The following is a 26,620-nucleotide window of genomic DNA, read 5'->3' as shown; positions in this document are numbered from 1 at the left end:
GATCCTAGAGCATCACCACTTGAACATTGCTTGTCGGGCCCTCATCGACAAACCACCACGATCCTCAGACCAACGTTGCCTGATCATGGCCCTGCTAACTTCTATCGCCCCCTAATTATGGTCCTTAGATCACCGTCATCTTACTACGATACTCTAACCATTTTCATTCAAATACGATCCTTCCAACCTCCATTGCCAACTAATTATGATCCTACAACCTTTGTCACTAGTCGAATTCAGTCCTCTCACTACCATCGACTGACAATAGTTCCCAAATCACCTTTGCTTGGCTATGATCCTCTGATCACTAATGTCAGACCATAGTCCTTCTAACCTCTATCGCCTATTAACTATGGTCTTGACTATCCTCTCTGAAGTATGATATTCTGACCACTGTCATCAGACTACAGTCCTTTTAGCCTCCATAGCCCGTTGATTATGGTCCTCCTTCTAACTTCCATCGCCCGCCGACTATGGTCATTCGACCACTGTCGTCCAAATAAGGTCCTCTGACCACCGTCATCCGACTATGGTCCTCCGACCACTGTTGCGCGACAATGGCACTCCGAGTGCAGTCGCCCGACTATGGCCCTCATAATACCATCGCCCGACTATGGTCATTTTGACCTCTATCGCCTCCCAACTACGGTTCTTCCAATCTTGATCACTTGTGAACTATGATCCGCGGACCACCGTTGCTTGATTACAATCCTCATACCACCATCGCTCAACTACAGTCCCCGGACTACCATCGCCCAACTGTAGGCGTCCTTAGACCACCGTTGTATGACTCTGGCCCTCCGATTACTGTCGCTTAATTATAGTTAGTTTGATCACCATCACTTGATTACAATCCTCCCAATCTCCGTTGGCCGGCCACTCCGAAATTGAGTTTGGGTTTGTCTATAACTAATTACTTTTTTAAGTTTAAGCTCGAGCTTAATTCTGAGAGTTTTAGTCAACATATAAGTCAACTGATTTATTTAAAAAAAAAAAGAAAAAAATTTGTTCCAATTTAAGAGAGTATTATAATAAATGATTAAGGAATGAAAAAATTAAGAGTGAAATATTTTTAAGAAAAGGAGAAAGAAATCTTTTTAATATTTCCCTTAAATTTTAATATATTTTGAGTGTATATTATATTAAAATTTTCTAAATAAATCAACTCATATGCTAATAAGACAAGTGGGGCTTGGCTTTAGTATGACTCATTAGTTCATCGACCTCAACTCACATGATATTATCGAGTCAAGCCCAAGCTTGCAGACTCATCAACTTAAATTAGTTAAACCCATATCTAAAGGCCACAAACCTACTGGTGAATTGCTCATCTTAGAGTTGAAACGGAGGTGGTTAGCTCTATTCTGATAAAAGACAATTAAAATTTCTGGACTAAAAAGTTGCTTTAAGAAGCAGTAAGAAAATCATCCCAAACGAAGCCTAAGTTATTCATTAATTAAAAAAACCATTCTTCTGTTCTAGTCCGCATTATCCAGTGACTTCATCCCTATTTTTAAGCACATAGCAATCCAAGTCATCACTAACCACCGGTTGAAAGTTCGGCTCTTAAAGACAGATTACTTCTCAAAAGGTTGGTTGAACTAAACAAATTTTAGATCCCCTGCATACTAAGAACTATAATCAAAATGTACACTACAGAAAAATCGTGCGTTACCTGCGGCCCAAATACGATGAAAATTGCAAAATTTCGCCAAAAATTTTACTTTTCCAGTGGAATTTCACTCGACGGTGAAACGCATTTGGAAATCTTTTTCCGGTGGAATAGTTCCTCCGGGGGGGGGCTTACCAACATAATATATCGGTATGATTTCCCTATAGTGGTAGGTCTTGACCTGTTTTACATTTTATCCAAATTTGCATAAAATATTGTAATTCAAGAAGATTTACACAATAACAACTCGAAAAGTAGTTTCGCTCTCTATCATTCTAAGCGCATCTCCTACCGAACTCCAAACGCTTGAATGGCGTCGCTCGTGAGCTCCAACCGAACGATAAAACTTACGCTATTTGATTGCGGGTGAACAGTGGTATGCTAATATTGGTGTTGCACTATTCATCTCCGCTATTTTTCAGTCTCTACCGAACATGTCGAAGAAACGCATAAAAGAAGAGAAAGACCGTTGCCTTCGCAAAAGGGGGCAAAATGGAGTTCGATTTGAGATGAATTGCAGCATTTTTTTAGTTTAACGGCATTTTGGAGTGAAAACTGAGATTTTTCGTTGGAGATGGTCTAAATGCATAGTAGTTTCTCTCTCTCTCATTCATTTAGCTTGTATCTTCTTCTAACATTATTTTATTTTATTGAACCTACAGATATTTCATAGTGATCAATGTGCTCACACTGGTTTACTCTTTAGCAACCATAATACTCTATCATGCTTCGAAGAAGGCAGCCATGGCCGGCATATATTTGCCATTGACGATCACCGACTTGCTTACAATGATATTTCTGGTTTCCTGCAACGGTGCAGCTTCAGCAATAAGTGTTGTGGCTGAAAACGGAAATCGACATTTTGGGTGGGATAAAATTTGTGTTTCTGTACGTCAATATTGCGCGCAGGTAGCCGTTGCCATTTCTCTCTCCATGTTTGCAACAGTGGCCTATGTGATCTTGGTCTTGCTTACAATAATTGCCTTACACAAGAGGTTATAAAATTACTTAGATTTTTTTTTTTTTGGAGAAAAGATTAATGGATGTGGTCTCTTTGTAGATAAGAAGGGGAAGTGGTTGTGCTCGAACTCATAGCGCACTGGTTAGATACAAATTTGAGAATTCTGATGAGTCGTGTTTGAGCGATGATGCTACCGAGAGAAAAGGGGGAGTGATTATTTACCTTTTTTGTTGATTTGATGAAATATATGGAGTATAGAAAGCAAAGGATGATTGATAGAATCTATAGTTATAATTATTGTAGGCTTGCTTTTGTAGAAGTGGTTTGAATGAAATGTTATTGATTAATATGTTATGCATTAGAAAGAAGGGTGAGAGGGTTATGATAGTTTCATTGAATTTGATTTTATCGAATAAATTATAAGCGGCGTTCATATTTATATTGATAAGATTGTCATCACAGTCGAATAAATGTAGAAAATTTGAACTAAAAAACTTATGAAATTACGTATGTTACAATCAATCCTTAAAAATTTGATGAAATATTGAGAATAAAAGGTATTAGTTCTATTGTGAAAGTTATGTACACCTTTGCTTATGAGATAAGTGTTCGATGTAAATTTTTGCATAGATTTATTTAGGGAGTAAAATTTTATAATAATTATGAATTCAGCCTAAATTTTTATTAAAAATAATAATAATAATGTGTAAAGGAATTATTGAGAGCTTAGACTAATGTAATAATGTAGGGGTTCAGAGATATTGAGAATTTAAAATTCATGTAAAATTCATATGGAGTTATATGTGCATAAAGAATTTACTTTAAATATTATATATATTGCAAAATATATTAAGACAAATGCTTAGTACAAAAAAAAAAAAAAAAAAAATCTTGGATAGGATAGTTTGATTAAAGTTTGACCAAGTTGAATTTTAGTCATTAAATTTACTTTGAGATTAGTGCAATATAAATTTTTATTGATTATTCAGATATCACCCTTATTTAAAGTAAATCCAATGACTTCAAGATAGCATATTATATTGGATGCTCCTAAAAGGAGGGATCTCATCTCTGAGTTCCTCATAACAAAATCTTACAACTCAAATAAGAATAAGCTAATCTCAGGATAGAATATATATGTGTGTGACATTTATCTAAGTTGAATCTAGCATGTTATAAGACTACAAAAGTATAGATGATATTATGGCTAATATTACGCTCAAATTGTCCCTAACTAATAAATATATAGGAATCATTTTTCAATAAGAGAAAATGACTCCACTAGTTTCATAAGTGAAACATCTTTTGGTTTAGTCAATTTTAAAACAAACTTTATACCTTTAAATATGAAGGCAAAGTATTAGATTATCCAAAGTAAGTTACATTTAAATGATATATCAAAGTTTCCCTAAGAGTACATACGCAACATTCTTGGGAAGGGCATCTAATTAAATATGATAAAAGCAGGCATGATATTTTACAATGTGCCACAACCTAATTGAAATGTTAGTCTTTTCGGGGATCTTTGTTTTGGATGTGATTCAAAGGAGAAATTTATCCTAATCAAATTAGAAGTCTAAACTATATTCATACAACTACCATTGTTAATGATCACTTTAAATGTGGTCACCACTCTTAAAGTAGGTACGAAAGATGATATTGCATTTCTAGCGTGTAACTCTATAGTGACTTGTGTGAAAGACAAAATACATTGCACCATGATAAGGTATATAAATCACTTAATGTTTCTTTAGCTTCACCAGCCTCATTATAACTACCACACTCTATAGAATCATCTGCACAATCATCTAGTAGATTGGATTCGATAAAGTCTATGATGAGATGTTTGACTTATGAGGGAAGTTACATATATAGCAGCTAGTCTTGCCACAAGTGAAATAAGCAATATCATAAATACTTGGAACTAGAGGCTTCAACCACAGATTTTCCATTGGGGTCATTAGATATCTTAAGATCATAAGAAGAGGAATCACAAATTGTAGTTTTGCATTAATGTCGACAAAGGGGCCTAAGAAATGCTCCAATTGAGGAGGTTGATGGAATGCCTCATAAGAATATAAACTCTCGAGTTAACATATACAAAAAGATATTAGGATGCAGACTGGCTTGAAATTTTTTAGTAGAAGAATGAGGGATTTGATAACATCACACAAGATCATTGCTCATTAAAGCAAGTCACATAATCAATGATTATAATCAACCCCTACTTATGCAAAATCAACTCATCGAGATGTTGATCATGGAATGCTACAAAAGGTTAATTAGGGTTTAAAAGATCATTCATCTCATTTGAAGACTCAACTGGTGGTTGGTCAAATCGTTAAAGTTATCACACCAAGTTGACATATTAGGTATTAATAGGTATTTTTATGACTAGACATTTTTTCCAAACTTGTTAATGATTTCATATATTAGTCATCCAATCAAAATATTTATTCGTGTCCATAAGCCACTTGGAGAACACTTCTAGTTATAGATGATCCTAAAAAAATGAAGGCATCAATCTTAACCTTTACAAGGGTATCATCCTCATTTAAGTGGTTGATGTAATCACCAAGTCTATTAAAAGACATATTTGCACTACAAAGAGGTTGAAATGAATTGCTTCCATCTTAGAGTTGTCTAGAGGGTTATTCATGAGAAAGCTTGATTTCCTTATGACCTTAGTGGGGGTGGATTAATATTTAGAAGTGGGATCATTCGCCTTCATCATCGTACTTTGGTTGCCTAAATTAACTTTGATATTTGCTTCCTAGGTTGATGAGTATTCATATTTTCTAATGCATGAATCTTATTGTGAAAATCTTAGTGTGTGAAGGTTATATATTTAACTACTTTTGAAGGTAAATTTAAATTTCATCATAATGTTGATCCCAAAATCGACTCAAAGTGAGTGTAGAGGTTGTTATTGTGATATGATATTTTGAACACCAAAAAAATAACTAAAGAATATGAAATAGAAATGTGAATAACCTAAACAAGGTAATGATCAACTTGATTAAATACCATATTAATGAGGAACAACTAAGAAGGCTAACTAGGGAAGGAGAAATTATCCTACCTAAGACTAAATTTATGATTTTACCTATACACTCATTTTAAAATTTTACGAGTTTTGGAAAGTACTGTAAGCTAGTTTTAGATGCATTAAGTATCTAAGATTATGTATCTTAGGCTTCGTTTGGGATAGCTTAAGATCATTGCTTTTTATTGCTTTTAAGAAATTATTTAACTAAAAAGAAGCTTTACAAAGAATTAAGAAAGTTGTCCCAAACGAAACTTTAATGTGTTCCAAGATTTCTTTAATTTTTTATTGTACTTGATTGAGCATAATCATTACTAAAGCTAAAAATATCAAAAACAAGTTTTAAATAAGTTAAACAGCACATAAACACAATTTAGAATCAAAAATTAATTTAATAAGTTTTGAAAGCCAATTGCTCTAAAAACCTATTTCCTACCTTTTTTTTTTACTGTGCAATACATAGATTTATAAGAAAAAAAAAACTAATTTCAGCAACTTTCCTTAAGTGCTACAGTACTAACCGATCACTATTCATCTTATTTTTTCATCACTTTTACAGCATTGGATAGCTTCTTTGAACGTTTGTATTTAGCCCAAAACTTTCCTAAATTGATCAAAACACTTTTGTAAACCATTTATGCATTACTTTAATTGCTTTCTCTGCAACAAACGGATCCCTCAGCAGGGAATTAAGGTAATGATGAAACTTATTTCAGCACATATTTTTTTATATATTACTTTCCAAATAAACTAAACTATATCTTTGTAAAATCTTTATGAATTAAAGGAGAAATTATTCTGCGCGGAGTCCGGGCGTAATTTGCGTTCAGTCTCCAATCAAAATAAGCCACATCGTTTGTGCACAGTATGTGAACAATCTTGTACACAGGGTGGGTATAATACACAATGTGTACAAGCGACGTGGTCAATTTTGAAATCCGTACAAAATAATTTTTAGAATTAAAGACACTTACTATAGAAAAAGAAGAGAAATAAAGCTGCTATTCATTGCATCCAAAAACAAAACAAACAAAAAAAATCATGGCTTCTCCACGATTAAAAGCAAGCTCTCATTGTTTTCAAAAGGGAAAAGAAGACTTCACAGTAATATCTTCAAGGTTTTCATTGCTGTAAGTTTTTGCTTTCAGATTTTGTGTTTCTTCTTTTATGTCATTTTAAAAAATGTGAACAAAAATTTCAATCTTCATAGATTTTTTTTTTCATTTTCTTATCTTGCATACTATTTGATCTTCATTTGTTCAAGTCATTTTAATTTCAACTATATTAGCACTAACAGTGATCTTACAATCTGATTTTAGTTTTTGATATTCACTCTAAATTTTCATTTCTTTTCAGATTTCTCAAATTTTGAAATAAGATATTTAGGTTTTACTTTCTTCATGATCTGCAAAAAAAAATTAAAATCATTTATAAATCTTCATATTATATTTCTATAAAGTTTTAGGATATGCAGTGAAAAATATAAAATTAATTATAGAACTGATCATTAGAATTATTGTAAGTGACTTTATTGTAATATTGTGCTTTACTTGTATAGCCTCAATCTTCCTAACACGAACAAGGCAAAAGTAATTAAATTCATAATTTTGAAAAAATAATTATGAAAAAACATGTTGAAATTTCATTTTTGCTCAAAATACAAAAATTTTAATTGTGAACGGCTTATTTAAAATCTGCAATGACCAACATTAATTTAAACAAGATTCGAACAAAGTTAGAATAAGATTTGAACCATATTGCAACATGATTTAGTTCTATATTTGACACTTATTTGAATATTATTTGAACCTTGTTCGAACCAATCATGTTCTAACGAGATTCGAATGTGGATAGAAAATTGATCAAATAAAATTCAACGAAGATTCAAATATGTTTCAATATGGACCGATTTAGAATTGAAGATTGGCTTGAATCATGATTGAAGTTTTTTCAATCATGATATAAACATCTTTCAAAAATTCTTCGAAAAAAGTTCAAAGATTGTTCAATCATAGCTTGCAAATCATTCAATCATGATTTGAACGTGGTTAAAACATAGATTATAATACATCTTACAACTCAACATTCATAACATACTAATATCACTAACCTTTACAAATGACGAAAGAATATAGGCAAACCGCAATAGTCTGAAATGAAGAAGCTGCTAACAAGGAGGGTCAATGAGCTCCTATGATAGGAGAAATTATTACATCCGATCAAAAACTGAACCATCCGAATGTATACCAAATAGTACCGAGTGCCAAATAGATGCCGGTGACCGGATGTAATAATTGCTCCCTATGATCGAAAGGTAACACAACATTTCAACGATAGTTTCGATTCTATTTGTTTGATCCAAAAGAAATTTTCAAGCCTATTTCCTAATAAAAATAAATAACATGCATATTTCTACCATATCTATTATTATCGCGCATATAAAATAAAATTTCTAATTTTAAATAATGAACTGACCCAAGTACTTTCAAATCAAATTAAACTGAATTAAACTTTTTTTTGATCAATTTAATTTAATTCTAAATGAACCGAAATATAATTAGCTTTAATAATAAATCTAATTGTTTTTAGTTTAAAAAACATTTGTTAAGAAGATATCAAATAATCTTTACTAACATTTATAATTTTGGCATAGGAAATAAATAACTCTTTTTTTTATCATTCATTTACTTATAGTTCACCTACTTCATTGATTTAATATTAAAAAATAATAATATATTTCAATTTAATTTAATAACAAAAATATCAAAATTACAAACAATAACTAAGTCAAATAAGACATTCAATTTTTCTTTTTTTTTTCCAAATAATGAACACCTCTAAACAATGCCAAGGTGAATATAGATTATTTATTTTAAGAAGAACTTACAAGAAGAACTAAGGGCTATCTCTGAACTAATTATGCTAATCAAGCACATTTTAGTACTAATAGAATTAATTATAAAATCCTATATATAAATTTAATATTATTCTAATAATAATATTAATTTCTTTGGGGCAACATTTAGACCAAATAAGACAAATTCATAAGCACATCACATACGCAAGACTCGAACTAAATCTCTCTTTACTTATAGCAAAAACTCCCAACTAATAGATAGAAATGAGCTGCGTAATTAAAATTTTTTGAAAACTAAAACACTTCTATAGACATGAGACCTGTTATATGACTATTATTTTTTATAAAATGAATTATAATATTAATTTTATTTATTCAATCTTAAAATTATGATGATTTTTTTCATAGTAGCACGATATTTAATGAAATGTTAACAGATAAAATAATACTTAACAGCATAAACAGAGCACTTGAAATGTAATGAAAAATTGTTTATTTGTGCCGTGAAAAAGATCACTTCGATCGACAAGAGTAGTTCAGTGGCAACCAGCAGGTGAACACAAAAATCATTAGGTATTATACAACAAAGCTGAAACAAGCTCCCCACCTTACAAGCTGGAAGTCCCTGGAGAGAAAATAACACAGTTACACATATTCAAATGTCTATAAATATTTTGGGGATCATATAAAATAGATTACAATTTCGTTTGAGATAGTTTTTTTACTACTTTCTAAAGCAGATTTCTAGTACAAAAATTTACTAGAAAGCTGCTTTAACAAATAAGAAAGCCATCCCAAACGAAACCTTTTGGGATGATTTTCTTAGTGATTTGTAAAACCGTTGTGAAAGCAGTTTTCCAGTAGCAAAAAGATAAATGACCAGACAAAAATTATGATTGCGGTCTGAAAAATAAACGAGTAAAAAACTATCCCAAAAGAAGCCTAAAAATGTAGTGATTTGAGGTTGATGAATAAATACCAGTCAATAGTATAAAGTGAGATGCCTACCTTTACAGACAAAAACCTTAGATTAATCATCTATTCTGTACTACGCGGTAGTTAAGCACCAAATCTTCTGACTTCTTCCATATGTAGGCTCTCACAGTTGCGAGACTCATATCTGGTGATAAGACCTGCATACATAAGAATTTTGCAAAGAATTTATAAGAAAAAATTAAGATTAGAGATTGAATTAGCTAATGTCCCACTAATGGCTTCTCCATATAGCATAGCTAAATAAGTGAAGAAAATATATTGGAAAATAGAATTACTGGAATGCACTTGCCTGGTTATTACACAGGATCTCAATAGAAGGTTTTCTCTTCTGCCATGACTTGAGCGCACGTAAGGAACTGTCACCAAGGGATCCAAGCTGGGATTGTCCAGGGCCTGGAACCAGACCAAATTGTCCATCTGGATTGCCACCTTCAAGTGGTTTATCAAGAACCATTTTCTCAATAACATAGTTAACTACCTGCAAGGAATTTTTGCACAAGTTCAAACTGGTTTAATATATATTTCAGTAAGAGGAGAAGATTCTTTAGTCAATTTCATGCACTCGATATTTAAAAGAAAACGTTAAGTTGGTCCTCTCCTTTAGTAATGTGAAATAGCTCCCTATACTAAGATTCAGCTGCTTTTAAGCCAATACATTTTTTTAAACCAACCGAATTAGTCCCCTTATTAAACCTTCCAATTAGTATTTCGTCACTTTAATCCTTTATTTCCAGATTATATAGTTACTGTTGTATATTTCAAACAATTACCATAACAATGGCTCTTGTTCACTTGTGTGAGCTGTTAATGGTCTCTCTTCATTTACCCGGTCATTCTCCCTCCCATCAAAGGCAATGCTTGCGCTGGATGGGCGGGCCGTGAATTGAGCATGAGGATTGAATATCACTTCAAAATCAGAAAATTTAGTGTTTCATATTATATAAGTTTAGGGTCAGCTTTTGCATTTCAGCAACAAAAGTTCCATCTTCTGAAAAATGTTTATGTAAAGAAACGGACTCAAGAACCTAAATTTAGCCATCCTAAACTAAATAATCCCAGAAATCAGAACTTATACAGAACTGCAAAATTTTCTATCTCAAAAATCAAATTAAAAATAAGATAACGAATCTAGAGTATCTCCACCCTGCTTCCATTTCTGATTCAAGGAGGAAAAGTTAGAAGAAAAAAAAAATTTCGACAATAGCTCAACGAGACTGCGTGCTCCAACCAGTAGCTTGCCGCTCCCACGATCCTCAAAAGTGTCATATTTGTTCATCTCGCTCAATGTGACCATGCAGCACAGCTGATGGCCCGCTGCTCCTGTGAGCCACAAAGGTGCTCCATTCCTAGGTCAACTGTCTTAATCGACATGATTGTAAATCACATCAAACAGCTTTCCAGTCCCATTGCACCCTTCACCCTCATCCTTTGATATGTTAAGCACATCTAAGGGTTGCATCCAGCCAGTGTTTGTAGCATCTAGTGCCTTGGTCTCTATGTGGGTGAACTAGCACATTTTTTCTGCCAAGCCACTGGCCCCCCATCACACTCGTTCATTCTCCCACCTTTGCCATGCATTCAACCCTAAGTGATGGTCCCCAACACTCTGCTCTTCTCTTCTTTGCCCGCCTCACTTGTCACTCCTACTCAAGTTGTTAGTGATTTTGATCGTGTCACATCACCACCTTCCTTTGTGGAGCCCATCTATCATCTTACTTCTCGAGGTTTCCTCGCCCCCTTTGTGGGTGCTTTAGGGCATCATTGGCATCGAGGACCCACCTCAAGCTTCATCTTTATCCACTCCTCTCCATTAGTCATCATCTGATGTGCCCGCAATAATTGATGGTCCATCTACTCTATTCCAATTTTCTCCAAAGGCTTGTGCTCAACTTCATACATCTTTTGTTTATGTTGCTAAGGAGAAGGGTTCTTCGCAAGTAGTCATGCCTAATAGTTTCACTTTATTCTTTCAACATTATTCAAATTATGTTAGGCACAAGCCAATCAATATGTTACATGGAAAACTCAGTTCTCATTTTTTTCATAGGCAGAGATTTTTAATCTTGTAGCTTCATTTGCTTTATCTTTGGTTTGAAATTGGCCTTTGACCATCAAAGCTTGGAGATTATTCGCACATTGATGTATGATCTTCATCAACAAAGTGACTACCCTGTTGATCTATTTGATCAATGTCAAGTAGTTAACCAACTCTTAATGGAAGAAATTTATTCTATATTTTTTCTCACGACATTCACAATATGTGAGTAGTCTCCAAATGCTATGATATACACACTGTACTCATAGGGTACGCTTTTTGACAAAGCAATAAAAGTGGATGCTGCTACCGTTAGGCTCACTTGCCATCAATAACTTGTGTTCTTGTTAAGATAGATATTTCTCCTTTTTGGCTCGAGAATCGATAAGCAATTCCTCACATTGTTAATATTGACAAAAAGTGAACTCTAAAGATTGGCCCTCATATTGTATACTTCGCAAACTTTTGAACATGATTTGTTTATTGCTTCAAGGCTCATCCAGAATTAATAAAATTGTCCTCTAGGGCTCCTAATGGTTGTTTTTATCACAATACAGAAGCAAAAGATTTGTGTTGTAAATACTCATAACCAAATGAATCATTTCATCCTGTTGGGTGATGCTCTCTCTACCTTAGTCCCCCATGGGGTTCTCATGCTTTGGATATTGCTCTAGATTCGTCTTTGGAGTTAATGACGTAACTTGAAGCTCATGGTTTTTTGGATGATAGTAAGCCCTAGGGGTGTCAATACTTGACCCGACCCGAAAAATTCAAGATTCATGTCAACTCGTTTGCCAAACAAGTAGGGTTCGAGTTTCATTTTCTGACTCGTTTTTAAAATCAGGTTGACTCGAAAACCTGCAATCAACCCAAAAATGATCCAAGTCACCTAGCTTGCATCGATATGCGATCTCGTACTCGTGCCTGCCCGCACAACTCCCACCTTCCCGACTCCCGTGCTCGCACTCTGTAGCACGCCCTCCCACACTCGCATCACCCGTGCCTACTCAAACCCCCTTCGCCCTTAGGCCCCGCACGTGCTCGTGCCCTTCATCTGGTGGGTTAGCGGGTGGTGTCAACCCGGTGGGTCAGATCTTTATTTTTTACCCGTTTGCAAAATCAGGTCGAGTTCATGTCAGTTGAATTGGACTCAGGTAAATTTTGGGTTCGATTTGAACCCGACTCGAATACCCATTTTGACACCCCTAGTATCCCCAAAGCTCTTTCATCTCTGGTTTCTTCAGTGCTGAACATTATGCCTAAACAGCCAAGTCTCAGTTAAATTTAAGTCATCCTAACGTGTATCCTTTAATTATTCATACTAATTTTTTTTAGGTAAATACTTGATTGTTTTGTGTAAGCTCCGAAAATTCGTCCCCGGCCTCCACCCGCTACTCCTTTTTCTTTGGGGGAGTTTTAATGAAATTAAGTTCCGGGGGTAAATTTTGGGAAGGCATATGGGTTTATAGATAAGACACTACCCAGAGATTTTGCCCTCATTTTGTGAGGACTTTATGATCTGAGTTCTGATTTCCTATAGACGCAAGCCCCTATAGTTAATTACCCCTCCCGATAACGAAAGAGAACTTTCGATTAAGGCTAGTCGTCGATCTGATGCGTATGAATATGTGTTATCTGGCATATAGTAACAGCATTGGGCTTGAATGTTTGGAAATGGTTGAGAATTTGATATTTAAAATTGAAAATTTCAACATCTTGCACTTAAAGCGGATGGTGGGGGAATGGATGATGGATTCGATCAAGATCCCATGGTTCCGTCATCTCGGGCCATCATGGTCCCTGGTCTACTTAGTCAGAGGAGGTAGTCAACCCATTTTGACAGAAGGATCCTTGTCGGCAGCCATGGGTTGCTTCGTCCAATGGGATCTTGTAGACTTGGGGTGGGTATTTGTCTAAGGGGACAAATTTGAATCCACCTCAGCTAACAGATGGCCTTGTGCCATATCGATTATATTATATTAATTCATATATGAAGGATTTGATGCCACTAAGGAACGTATTGGCTCTGGCCATAATCGATATTTTGTGGTGCCATTTGGCGGCAAAATCACTCGATTCAGAGGGTCCTGGGTCATAACCGTTTATCCTGCGGTGTCATTTGGCGACAAAACTGCCGGTCAGAGAACACGTACCACGTCCTTATTGGCAGAAAATTGCTTAAGAATGGATACTAGTGATATTTTTGACTAGGCATTAGCTCTTTGTAAGCTGAAGTAATTTTCAAATTTGTCCACCCTGGCAAAATATTGCGGAGGGTGGATGTATTTTGTTTTAGTGCTTTGATAGATTATTTCAATTTTAAATATCTTTGGATTTTGGGATTTTTGGATTTTTGTGAGCATTTGGGATGGCATTTGAAAGTATTTGTGATGGACCCCTCCGGTTGAGATCTACATTCAACACGGGCATCATCGGGGTGTCGTAGGGTCATTTCTATTTTTATATTAAATATTGTTGACCCTATTAACTTATCGATAGGGGATCGGGTTTCGTAGGCTTTGTGCCTTTATTAGTGAATTCATATTGTTATAGGCCTTGAAGGCCTAATATGAATGTATTAAGACAAATATACCGGTTGCCGCAACCGTATATTTGTTTGATGGTTCGAACCTTGTCAACTCTTATTGATCTGCATAGGAGGATCGAGTTCGAACTTGAATTCACTTAGTGACCCGCACAATATTCCTAGATGTCACGTGTGTATCCATAACACTCTCGTTGAGGCCCATGCGAGTGTTTTATAATTATATGTTAGATCTTGTCAACTCCTATTTACTTACTTAAGATGATCGTGTTTAAATTTATTAACCAGCGCAGCATCCTTAGACGTCACGTGTGTACCCTTAACACGATTGCTGGGGCCCATGCGGGTGTTTGTAATTGTATTTACCCCTTGTGTATCTACCGATAGGGGATCGAGTTTCGTAGGCTTTGTGCTTTTATTAGTGAATTCATATTATTATAGGCCTTGAAGGTCTAATATGAATGCATTAAGACAAATATACCGGTCGTCGCAACCGTATATTTGTTTGATGGTTCGAACCTTGTCAACTCCTATTGATCCACATAGGAGGATTGGGTTCGAACTTGAATTCACTTAGTGACCCGCACAACATTCCTAGATGTCACGTGTGTATCCATAACACTCTCGTTGAGGCCCATGCGAGTGTTTTATAATTATATGTTAGATCTTGTCAACTCCTATTTACTTACTTAAGATGATCGTGTTTAAATTTATTAACCAGCGCAGCATCCTTAGACGTCACGTGTGTACCCTTAACACGATTGCTGGGGCCCATGCGGGTGTTTGTAATTGTATTTACCCCTTGTGTATCTATGTGTATACAAACTATGATGCACGTGTGAGGGCATTCTTGGAATATTTGTGAAACGCTTTCTATCCACTTGCAAGAATGTTGCGGATCCGATGGCGTTTTGTAGCAACTTCTGGATTAAGTTGTTTGATTCTTTGTACAGGTAAACTGTCGTGCACTACATGTTGCTTTCTATAGGTGGATCATAGTGCACTGACGAATCTCCTGCTTTATACTTGTAGATGCTTGTAAATAGCCCGTTGTACTTGATGTGACTCATTATCGTTTGTACTTGATGTAGCCATATTACATTTTGTTGGGGATGATGCATTGAATGTACAACAAATCTCCTACGACAGTTCGTAGGAGCTTACATCTGCTGTATATTTTTCGTCTCCACTTGCAGTGAATCAATGTGTTTGTTTAACATTGAACATTTATATTGATATAGAGGTGTCGTAGCATTCATTGCATTCATTTCCTTATGCCCATAAGTTGACTAGCAAAGGAAACATCAGTCACTGTGTTCAGGGGTAAGTTATAATATACATTCAAGGCTCCATCCTTTTGCTTGCAAATAGACTCCACTTGCAAATTCTTTATCCTTGAAGGTGGTTTGACATATGCATGATAAACTTGATATCATTTCTTTATCCCACTTGAGATCATGTTCACTAGGAGTTTATTCCATTAGTATCATCCAACTCCTCTTTGCAAATTCGTGGACCCACCAACGTGGGCAATATGGACATCATTTTATTTATATGTATACTGAATGTCCTTCATTGTCTTTGAGTGTTGATTGTATCTTGAGTGTTGATTTTTCTCATTGATGTTCGTATAATGATCCTTCATGCATCTCTCATTTGCTCATGAGCAACTCATGTTTAATGAGATTTTAATGTAAATCCTTTATTGCTTCATTGCTCCTTGTTCTTTGCATGATTAAGACATTTAATTGCTATAGAGTTCAATTCTCTATGATCATGAGTTTTGGCTTTCAATGAACTCTTTCATTCTAACCCAAGCTCACGAACTCCTTAGGTCGAATCAAAGTTCTTTCTAGTCAAATTTTAATTATTTAAGTCCATTTAACACTTGTTTAAGTTTTTTAGAGCTCACACTCATTCAAGTTTGAGTCTAATGTTTGCAGGTTCAATGTCATTTGAGTCCAAGATCATGTTCTAACTCAAGTCCAATATGAGTTCAAGTTCAAGTTCAAATGGCAAGCTGAAGCTCTATGGCCCCTATAGTCAAACTCAAGTATTTGCTTGAGTTCAAATGTCTAAGATCATATTCTTTTTCAATTAGATTTGAGTTCAAACCCAGTTCAATTTGAGTCCAAGCCCATCATCATTTGATCGAGTTTAATTTAAGTTTGAATTAAACCTTTTATTCAAGTTTGCACTTAGTTCATTAATGTCTAGTTCAAGTCCCCTGCTATCCGAATATTGTTTAAGTCCTTGAATCTTCGGTCCGAATTTCGGTAGCCTCCCGGTGTCTCCCCCGTTTAGGGGAAACTACAGGAAACTGGGCCACCTGCCACGCTAGAGAAAAGCGTGCATAGTAGGTGTCCTCGGACACCGCAACCGTAAAATCTTTAATCCCACCATGCCAGAGAAAGGCGTATATGGGTCTTTGGTACATGTTACAAGAGAAAAGTAGATGTTTCCCCGTAGGTGAGCCGCATAAAGGTACTTAAAAGTTGTCACAACCACGCTAAGAAAAACGTGTATAGGTGGTTTGTCGGCTCGACACAAACGCCGAGAACAGGATTTTGGATGAAATGAACAAGTAGGATCCCCCTTGTATGTAATTGATATAGGCAAGGGGGGGTCAAAACATTTTGGATTGTAAAATTGGTGAGCTACTAGTTCTCTACTTAAATCTAGCTCATTAATACTCATTTATTAGGTTCTTCCCCCTTCTCTTTTGCCCTTTGGTTTCCTATTATTTGTGTTGTTCCCAAAGCTGGATTCATTTCCCCTTGCTTTGTTATTTGCTCTGTTACCTTGGCTGCCCTTTCCCTTTGTCTTTTCATTTTCTGATGGTTGTTGCTGTTGCTGTTGTTGTTCCTGTGGTCCTCCCTCTCGGTTTTCCCCTCCAGGCTGCTTTTCCCGTGAACTGCTGCCTTGTCTCCTGTGCTGGTTCTTCAGGTCCCTTGCTGGCTAGCTTCCCATGACCTGATGGTGGGTTTTCTGTGGATTGTTTCCCTGTTTTTCTGTGCAGAATTTCTGCTGGCTGTTTGCTGTCTTTTGGTCTTTCATTTCCCCAAATCTGATTGGATTTGATTGGAGGTGCTGTGGCTGTTTGTCTTCTTTCATTTGCCTATATAATAGAGATGTTTTGAGATTAAAAAAAGGTTGGAAAATATGCAATTTTTTGAAAGGAAAATCTGAAGGTTTTTCTTGGAAAAGCTTGAGAGCTTGTTCCACTTCTTCCTCTCTATCTTGGGATAACTTGCGAGTTACTCTCCTACTTCGTCTAGTCTTCTAACCTCATTCTTCCATCCGCAAGTGACCACCCCACATGTATCCTTCTTCTCAAAGAAATGGATGAAATGCAACTTTAGGTATTTAATGTTATGTCAAGTTTGTAAGGTGTTTGTGTCCAAGTTTATAAGGTGTTTGTGTCCAAGTTTGTAATAGTTTATTATAATATGAAAGTTGATTTTTAGTATGTAATTTGTCTATTTTTGAGAATTTGGTGTATTTCTTTTATCCTAGAAAGTATATGTTTTGCTTGCAAAAATTTGGGCCTTTCCCAAATTTTTGCTCGCATCACTACAGGGTTGGGTAGAGGCAAATCAGCACAATGGAGCTCGGTTTAAGCTAGGGATCAGGCTTACGAGTGGAGAGATCGGCTAGCTTTGTGGATTCGACTGGCTATTAGCGGAAGAGAGGGATTTGGGTTAGGCTATATGAGGTTGGGGATAGAGTTGGGCTAGGGAAAATCATGGGGTTCGATTGGGGAGAGCAGAGGTGAACGAAGGTCAGCTTAGATGAGGCGTGGGAGATCTGGCGTCAGTTGCAAGCAGAGGGCAGGAGGTCGTCACAGTGATAGGAGGCGGATATAGTGGATTTGGTCGGAGCAGGCAAGGGGGATCAGACAGAAGAGCTCGGGTTGCTGCTTCTGTCATGGAAGTCTCGGCTTGAGGCAGTGTTTCAAAAGGCTTGCGATCGGGAGGGAGGAAGAGAAGCTTGGAGCCCTTCGTTTTGCTCCTTTTTAACGACGAAAAAGAGAACGTGGGAAATATCTATGCATGCTTTGTCCGAAACAGCGCCGAATCGCAGAGGGATGGGACTGTAGCAACGGGATCTTCGGCAGGATGTCGGGATGGGCAGTCGTTTTAGCGACAGAGGTATGCGTATATTTTAATTTATTATTTTTTTGTATTATACAGAGGTTAACATTTTGAAGTGAAGGCAGTTGATGATTCAAGCTTTAGTCCAATCTTAAAATTCTATTAAAAGTATATTTGATTTAGTGGATAAAATATTTTAGCTGGTGTTTTCTTGTCGAGGTAGTAATCAGACAAAAAAAACTTACATCATTCTCCAAGATTTATTAGATTTCAAGCCAGTCATAACTCCTCATATGATTTTGGCATTTTAGACTTTATAGGTGTCTAAATGTCAAATTGTTTCTCCTTTCAAATAGAAATTAATTGCTACGCTATATGTCATCATAATACAATATTTTTTTTAATGAAAGCAAACCTATGTAATTGCTCGTGCATGTTACTTTATTAATGAATGGTTATAATAATTCACTGTTTTTAAAAGAAGGAATTAAACATAACCCACGAGACTCGTACTAAAAAAACACCTGCAGCCTTCACTTGTTTCATGCGACCGCATCAACAATCTCGCCTTCATGCCAATATTGTCATCACACCACTGCTACTTGATCCCTAGGCTCGTCATCCTTGCTATCACTAGCCACCGCATAGGGTTTGTATCCCTTGCAATCTTACCCGCAATCGCTCCCTTCACTACCACTCACGACTTCCTCCTTATTATTCATTGTTGCTTCTCTCTCCTCGTAGTTGCACCTAAGTAATCCACATGTTGACTTCGACATGCTTTTAGTCCATTTACTCAATATGCATTTGAGACTTGATGCCAACTCCATCCCCATGTCTTCGATAGTGGCCCATCTCCACCTACTTAGTCTTCTCATGTAAAATCTATATTCAATTTTGCTCCCCGAGATTTCATATAGCTCTTCATACCCTTTGTAAGGATCTGTGTCCTGCTTCATCTTTATCGATGCCTCTCCACCATTAATCTCTTGATTTCCTATTTCCAAGAGCCGTTATAACTACTCCACTATCACCTTTTATTGTTCGTATTGTCAAGGAGTCTTGTGTTTCATGTTCTTCCCCTACTTCAGTTTAACCTAATCCTATTATTAGCTTATGTTCGTACTTCCATGGACCACCCCTTATCATATTTTGTTCTCATGGATGTAAATGATCCATTAGTTCCTTCAATTCGACTTAATCATTTTGCAGTTGCTAATACTATAGAGCGTACTACAACTACTTTTTTTCGTTAATGATATAAGGGGGATAGATTATTTACAACTATATCCATCTTCAATACTTTATTCTTTCACCATGATTTGAATTCTACTATACAAGTTACCCATTAACTTAAACAGTAAAACAATTATCTATTTTCTTTTTTTTGGACAGATTTTTGATTTGGCAACAACATTCTCCTAAACTTTGGTTGGTAAATTTGTCTTTGGTCACTTAAGTTTAAATATTATTCATACACTCACATTTAATATACATATGATTGATGTTTTAGATATTGAAATTATTGGTAGTTGTCAAGTGTTTATCAAACTATCTTTGAAAATATATGATTCAAGACATTTCTCCCTCATCATACATATAAAACTCATATTATATGAATAGGTCTCTCAACATGTATGCTAAAGTGGCTTCCATGCTATGATACCTCTAAGAAGCCTCCTCTTACTCCAATGTTGTTTTCCCTTATCTTTGTTCTACTTCATTAATCAATCTACACTATAGTTATCAAGATCAATACTTAGCAAACCAATACAAGTGGATACTGCTACAATCAAACTCACCTTATCATGTGCGGCCCATCTTCTTGTTCAAATATAGGTTTCTGCTCATTCGACTAGGGAGATGTGGATTGGCGCTTTAATATGTGGCTATTAGCAAAAAATGAAATGGAAGAACTTGTCCTCATACTACCAGTCATGCAAAATATTTTATCATGAATATGAAAATTGATTAAAGGCTCTTCCAGAATTACAAAAACCATATTTCAGATATCCTATTATTCAGAATTGTTCCATTAATCATATTATGGAAGAGCAAGATTTATGTATTGCAAATACTAATAATCAAATTAGACCTACAAAATTAGTGGAAGTTTCTCCCTCAATCTTTCCCTCCCAAGAATGTTCTCATGCTCTAAAGCATACTCTAACCTCATCTTTTAAGTTTAACCTTTCGGAGTTGTTGGATGTTAGTATCTCCCTACTCTCCCTAATCTATTATCATCGGATATGATTGTCTAACATACCCTACTTCAAGAGCCATATATGAAAAATATATATGTCAACCTATTGAAAGTACCTCAATTATTCTTACTCATCTTTCTCCCTGTGACGTTCAACTTTATTCCCAAATGCAACCCATGATATGATTGTTCTGATGTCAAGGTTATTGATTATTCAAACTCTATTCAGTCTCAATATTCTATCATAAGTTTATAGATAAAAGATTTTAACTTGTTTTCTAGAAGAGGCATAATTGGAAAAAAAAATTCTTCATTCTCCCAAGTTTATTGGCTTTCAAGCTAGTGCAATAGCTCTCAAGATGAATTAAGCACTCTTGACTTAGCAAGTGATTGACTATGGGCTTAGTACTCACCACTTGGCTAATGTTACACTGTTAGCTTACATGATATATTCATCCAATGTATTTTATTTCTTTAAATTTTTTTGAACAGTTTTTTGCAACTACATCTTTACGTGACATTTTCATGGATTAGTAGTAAAATTTTCTCTCTTGAAAAGAGAATTTAAAATAAGACTGAAACAATAGTCTCAAATTTACAATTAATGCAAAACATCATCACTACAAAAACAAAGCTTCTGTCACTCCAATGAATAATAAGTATATAGTGTTTATTAACTTTGATAACACAATTTCAATCAAAAGAGACAATGTAGACACTTTCCAAGTACACCAACTCTAAGCTTACTTTGTGTACACGCAATATCCTTGGAGCACTCAATTTTCCTTGTGTGAGGACTTGCACGTTTGAGCCTTCACAAGGATGCAAGTAAAAGCTACACCTAAGAAGACAGGAAAAAGTCATTAGTATATAATCAAGGTAGTTTGTGAACCAATAAGCATCAATTCTGCATCTGTAAGGAGTTCTATAAATAAACATTATTGTCAAGTTTCAAGTTCAGAACCAAGTAATTATATCATTGTAATATAAAAGCAACATTTATGAAAGAAAAAATACATATAAACATTATTTTGAAGTGGTAATTCAACTAAGGAGAACACTTCAGAAGAATCTCGATCGACTACAATTTTTGTAGAAGGTTTATAAGGTGTGATATGGAGACCAGATCATAGAATTCTATAGGTTTCTCATATGAGTTCATTTCATCAGTGAAATATGTTAATTAAGTTTGAGGAATAAAGAACCCAAGAAAATATGGACATGGCATGCCAAATCTTCAATATTATGATGAATCAATTCCTTAAAAATATATTATCATTTATCACGCAGTGATTGTTCAAAAAACAAGATTAATGACTCCATCCACCACATCTGTATAAGCACAAATCTACACAATCATGCATAACTGCAGTTGAACTGATTCATCGTTCCTAATGGATTCCTATGTCGCTAAACAATTAATAAGCTCAGCATTGATGACTTGAACGGGAAATCCCTAAGCAATCACTTGATTGAAAAGTTCAGCATTTTTTTCCTGCAAAATCGATTTCTACAAGTTTCTTCTGTATGTCTACAAAACAAGGGCTTATGTTGAATGATAACAGTACAGGACAGCAACATTACAAACCATGCTTTATGGTTTAACGACAGAAGCAAAAATAAAAACAAAAACGAGACCATTACGTGATGAGAAAAATTATAATCATGCCACACTACTAAAGTGAGCTGATAGGGGTGAAAAAGGGAGAAGGGTAGCAAGGAACATATGAGGACATTTCTGTACCTCACGTTCAAAGTATAAATTTGTAATTGTACAAAATGACACCCAGACTTTTTAGGTCTATCTTAGTCCCAGACATTTCCAGAGGTTCAATTTAATCTGCCAATTCATTAAATCTGAACTAATTTAGCCATACAGTCAACTTTGTCATTTCTCAAAACAGAAACTAATGCAGATAAATATTTCATAAAGGCATTTTGGACTTTTTAGGGTCATCTCACAACTTAATATCAGCTCAAATTAATAGCATTGATCCCAAAAAGTTCAAAATAACCTCTTAAAAAGCTTCCCTCCACCAACTTTGGTCCAAACAAACAATAAAGTTCACAGTAGAGCCAAATTGGCTAATATTTAGTAAGTTGAGGGAGTAAATTAGACATCCAGAGAAGTGTGAAACCAAAATGGATGCACCTAATCATTCTAGTCATTTATGCAAAAATTTTGTAAATTTTGTATGCATTTTCAGTGGTAGCAAACTACAGTCCCAGTGCTGCTAAAGCAAAAAATATTTAAGAAAAAACGACAAGGAACCCAAGAGATGGAGCAAATTTGCAACGTGTAAAACACCCACTATATGATGAATAAACTTTTTCACATTGATGCAAAAAAGGTGTAACTCAATCAAAGAAAATGTAAAACCACTGGCTTTTACTGTTAAGGACAACCATGAATATTCAAAATTAGTCATTCAAATATATTCACAAGTATAGAAGACAGAGCATAGCACATTAACCTTGAATCGGGCATATTGGTCCAAATTCAAGAAATTCTACAAAACACAAGAATGCATAAAGTCAAAACTTCCACGTTTTCAAAAAACCACTAACCAGATTCACAATAGCCAGGAAGTTCGCTAAGTTCAGGCTCACAGAAAGACTAGGCCTATGACACCCAATAACTTTAAAAGAGAAATGGAGCTAGAAAATGCTAAACAGATTGACTTCATGCAAGCTTCTGAGACTTCAACGGTGCAAGAAAGCAAGCCATTTGTAAGGGAAAATGAGTAAGCTATAGGTTTAATGTTATTAACGAAAAAAGAGGAACATACTTCGTAGATTCTTTCGGCGTTATACGTCCATTCAACACACAGTCTAAGCACCACCAGGGAATATCCTTCTCATCTTGTGATCCATCGAGCTCTGTAATTTTCTTCCTCCAAGAGCATCCTTGTGAGTCCTCAGTTATAATGGAAGGAGGAGAAACAGTAGAAAATTCAAATGCAGGGAGCACAAGATGGTGATTTTCTGTACTATCATCAGCATCAACCCTTGAATGCGAGATGCTTCTGCTAGGCAGGTCCCTCCCTGGTATCCCATCACAGTTAAAGGTTTGTGACCCAGACCGTTGCCTTCTTTTAGAGATCCAGTGTGCTAACAAACCTCGAAGAGTCTCTTGAGCTAGATTAATCTGCAAGTTCGAGAAGATAGAACACCCAATGTATATCATCGCATGAAGAGCTAAGTTACAATTCTTGAAAAAAATAAATTGAGCATAAGAAATGCAATTATAGAAAAAGTAACTCAAGCAGCACTAATTAAAGCAAGTTAAATTACCTGTTATAGGACACAGAAAAAGAGTAAAACATTAATGAAAAATGAGAAAGCACAAAGTAAAGTGAGGCATATGATCAAGTAATTCCAACGCTTCATAAATAGATATTGCTCTGTTTCTGCTCCAAAACTAGGTCTATTTTTTGTATCTAAATGCTACTTAAGTAATAAACTTTATGTGCCCATTAAAAATGATACACATTCAAATTCAATTAAAGAAAAAACTTTACATGGAATGATCACAAACTAATTCAGAGGAAGTTTACCTCACTCTCAAGTCATGAGTTTATATGATGAGGACATCGACAGACGCTACCGACAGGTTTATCGACGGCGGAATCGCAGATCGACGGCCACGATTCAGCGCCTCTACTTTTGATTCAGATGTCATGATGCATTATTTAGTATTTACTGTTTTTGCCATTTTTACCCCTATGGGGAGTTACTTTGTTATTGTAGCCCAGAGGGCAATGTTGTACTTTTCTTTTTCATGAGTTGAGACCTATGTATAGTGGTCTCATATGTTGTATTGGGATTAATGAATATCTTGAATGAAACTTGTTTTGTTATCTTTTTCTTCTTCTTCTTGTGGTGAGCTAGAGAGAAGAACGAGAGCCTGAGGTGAGGGAAAAAAGCAATACCCGCCAGTCATTGGAAGAGTCCGTGACTCGTGGTCTATCCCAATCATCCCAAACCCCGTCTTCTTCCCCAACCTGCCGGCCCTAAGCCACCCTAGGCCGCCGACCACCCCACCTCTTCCACCTGTCCCAAGCACTTCCACCGTCGGCCTTCTCCCACTCTCCTCCTCTTGTTCGAATTTTGAAATTCAAAATTTCTTGAATTCAAAATTTCCAAATTTGGCAAAGCCAAATATGGAAAGTTTTCAAATTCAAAATTCGAATGAAACCTAATTGGAGGAGTCATTAATTTCCCTCCAATTTTTCGTTCCCAATTGGAAAGAGTGTGGTTCTTCCCCCTTAATCCCTCCCTCTTCCTCTCACTATACCGCCGGCCCCCATGAGGGTTTCTCCCCATTTGATTGCTCCTTTTATTCCCCAATTAATTCATTAATGTCCCCTTAATTTGAAATCAAATTTTAAATTAATCTCCCCCCATTTTTATTCAAAATCTTGAAATTAATTTCAGGTTTGGAATTAAAACCCTTCTCCCTCCTCTACTGAAACCGCCGGCCCCCCTCTTCATGGACTCCATTAAATGTCCATTAACCCCCCTAAATTCTTTTTGAGATTTGAAATTATTTTCAAATTGCTTCTCTCCAAATTTACTAAAAATCTGAAATTAGTTTCAGATTTGAAGACGACGCCACCGTTGGAGATTATTTGGAGCGAGTTGTCCCTACTCTTGCAAGCGTCATCGACCGCCAACTTTCAAACTATGATTGGAGCATCGTCGGTCACCCACTACCTCCATCTCCACCGGCTACCTCTCCACCAACGAAGTTCTTCGGCACCTTCTCTCTAGTGGTAATATCCTTCATCATATGGGTCATCTTTCTCCGCTAAAAGCCTACAAATAATTGAGTGAGACGGCCCTTGAGGTGAACCTCTCATTGTTAAGCGTTGGATTTTTGTTAATTGTACTTTGCATTTAAATTACCTTGAACTTTGAAAGAATTGTCTCGGTTATGTTCTATTGCACGTCTTTGGCCTAAGCAAGTTAAAAATTTCAAAATTCTTAACTCACTTTTATGTGCTAGCATTAAATTTAAATGAGCAATACTTTAACCAACTTTCTTTCTAATTTCTAATCGTAACTCCTAGTAGTTTCACATCATTATATTTTTAATATTATTTAATGTATCATGTGGTCATCTTTATCTGTAATTAAAATAACTATTAGTAGTTTAAATTCATTTTTGAGTTGACACTAGTATGGAATATTCATATTTCTTAGTTATGACTAGTTTAAATGACTATTTATCATTTCAATAGGGCCTACTTTTACAAATAATACCCAAAGTCTTGTAATTAATAGTTGACGATGAATAAACAATGTCTTCTCATTTGCCACACACTCTAAATATTCATTATCTATTCTAGGAGTTTTTTTCACACTTTTAACTGTTGACTTCCTTTCTTCAAGCCATTCATTTATTTGATTTTCTAAATCATCTTTCTTTTTTCTATCTCCCAAGTTCTTCGCCTATACCCAATTATTCCCCCACTCAATAATCAAAATAAAAAGTCCAAACCACGACCTTTGGACCCATTGCCCCGTTCATCATTAATTTGGTATCATAGGTTGGTTCATAAATCCAAAACAAAGAAATATCCATGGCCATCCATGACCACAACCCCTCATACATACGCTACCTCCCATACCATCCTTTTTTTCTTTCATACTCATGTCCTCTCTCTCTCACTACACACATAATCGGGATTGTGAAAACCTGCCCAAATATAAAACCGAAAGAAGAGGTTCAAGATTCAATGATTTGATCGAGACTAAACAAAATGATGTAAAAAATATTAAAATAATTTAAATATGATCTAAAAGATGTAATAATATTGCAATAATAAAAATATGTAGCTAAAAACAAAACTCAAACACAAAATAATATTTGCAATAATTATAAATCAATAATTCTTTAAAAAGGCGAATTTTTGTAGTCAAGGACGCGTCATTGGATGTCCAACAACAAGAAAGGGTGAGGATCTCCTATGAGGGGGAAGGACAACAGCAAACAAAGTTGTACACAAGGGAGGGCAACTGGTTTTGTTTTCGATGATTTGGGGGAATAAGGTTGTAGGGTTTTCATATTAGCTTATCAATTATTATAAATAAATAAATTTTATATATTTATTTTTATGATAAAATTTTCAGCCCAAGGATCATTGATCGACGATGCTTAATAGGCCATCATTGAACTGGACAATTTTACATAACTGATTTGGTTCAT

At 35.5% G+C, this 26,620-nt stretch overlaps 2 protein-coding genes across 7 annotated transcripts in view; one reads left to right on the top strand and one right to left on the bottom strand.

Moving 5' to 3' along the window:
• Positions 1-26,620, top strand: part of LOC110101616 (CASP-like protein 1E1) — a 41,865-nt gene that overhangs the window by 4,103 nt on the left and 11,142 nt on the right. The window contains exons 2-3 of one of the 4 annotated variants that reach the window (XM_020829582.2): positions 2,335-2,581; positions 2,733-2,982. In XM_020829582.2, coding sequence (XP_020685241.1) covers positions 2,335-2,581; positions 2,733-2,867 — 382 coding nt within the window. In that variant the 3' untranslated portion in view covers positions 2,868-2,982. Of the gene's footprint in view, positions 1-2,334; positions 2,983-26,620 lie in introns of those variants that run through there. The other 3 variants (XM_020829584.2, XM_028697605.1, XM_020829583.2) reach the window with 3 other exon arrangements.
• Positions 8,967-26,620, bottom strand: part of LOC110101612 (WD repeat-containing protein 48) — a 70,025-nt gene continuing 52,371 nt past the window's right edge. For all 3 annotated transcript variants that reach the window (XM_020829577.2, XM_020829578.2, XM_028697604.1), the window contains 5 exons: positions 23,199-23,557; positions 21,157-21,250; positions 9,822-10,010; positions 9,545-9,669; positions 8,967-9,161 (listed from right to left, as the gene is read on the bottom strand). In XM_020829577.2, the coding sequence (XP_020685236.1) occupies positions 9,571-9,669; positions 9,822-10,010; positions 21,157-21,250; positions 23,199-23,557 (741 nt within the window). In that variant the 3' untranslated portion in view covers positions 8,967-9,161; positions 9,545-9,570. The remainder of the gene's footprint in view (positions 9,162-9,544; positions 9,670-9,821; positions 10,011-21,156; positions 21,251-23,198; positions 23,558-26,620) is intronic.

This window comes from Dendrobium catenatum, unplaced genomic scaffold (genome assembly GCF_001605985.2).
Source record: "Dendrobium catenatum unplaced genomic scaffold, ASM160598v2 fragScaff_scaffold_976, whole genome shotgun sequence".
Lineage (NCBI taxonomy): Eukaryota > Viridiplantae > Streptophyta > Magnoliopsida > Asparagales > Orchidaceae > Dendrobium > Dendrobium catenatum.
Note: the sequence above shows the minus strand (reverse complement) of the source record. Positions and strands in the feature narration are given on the sequence as shown.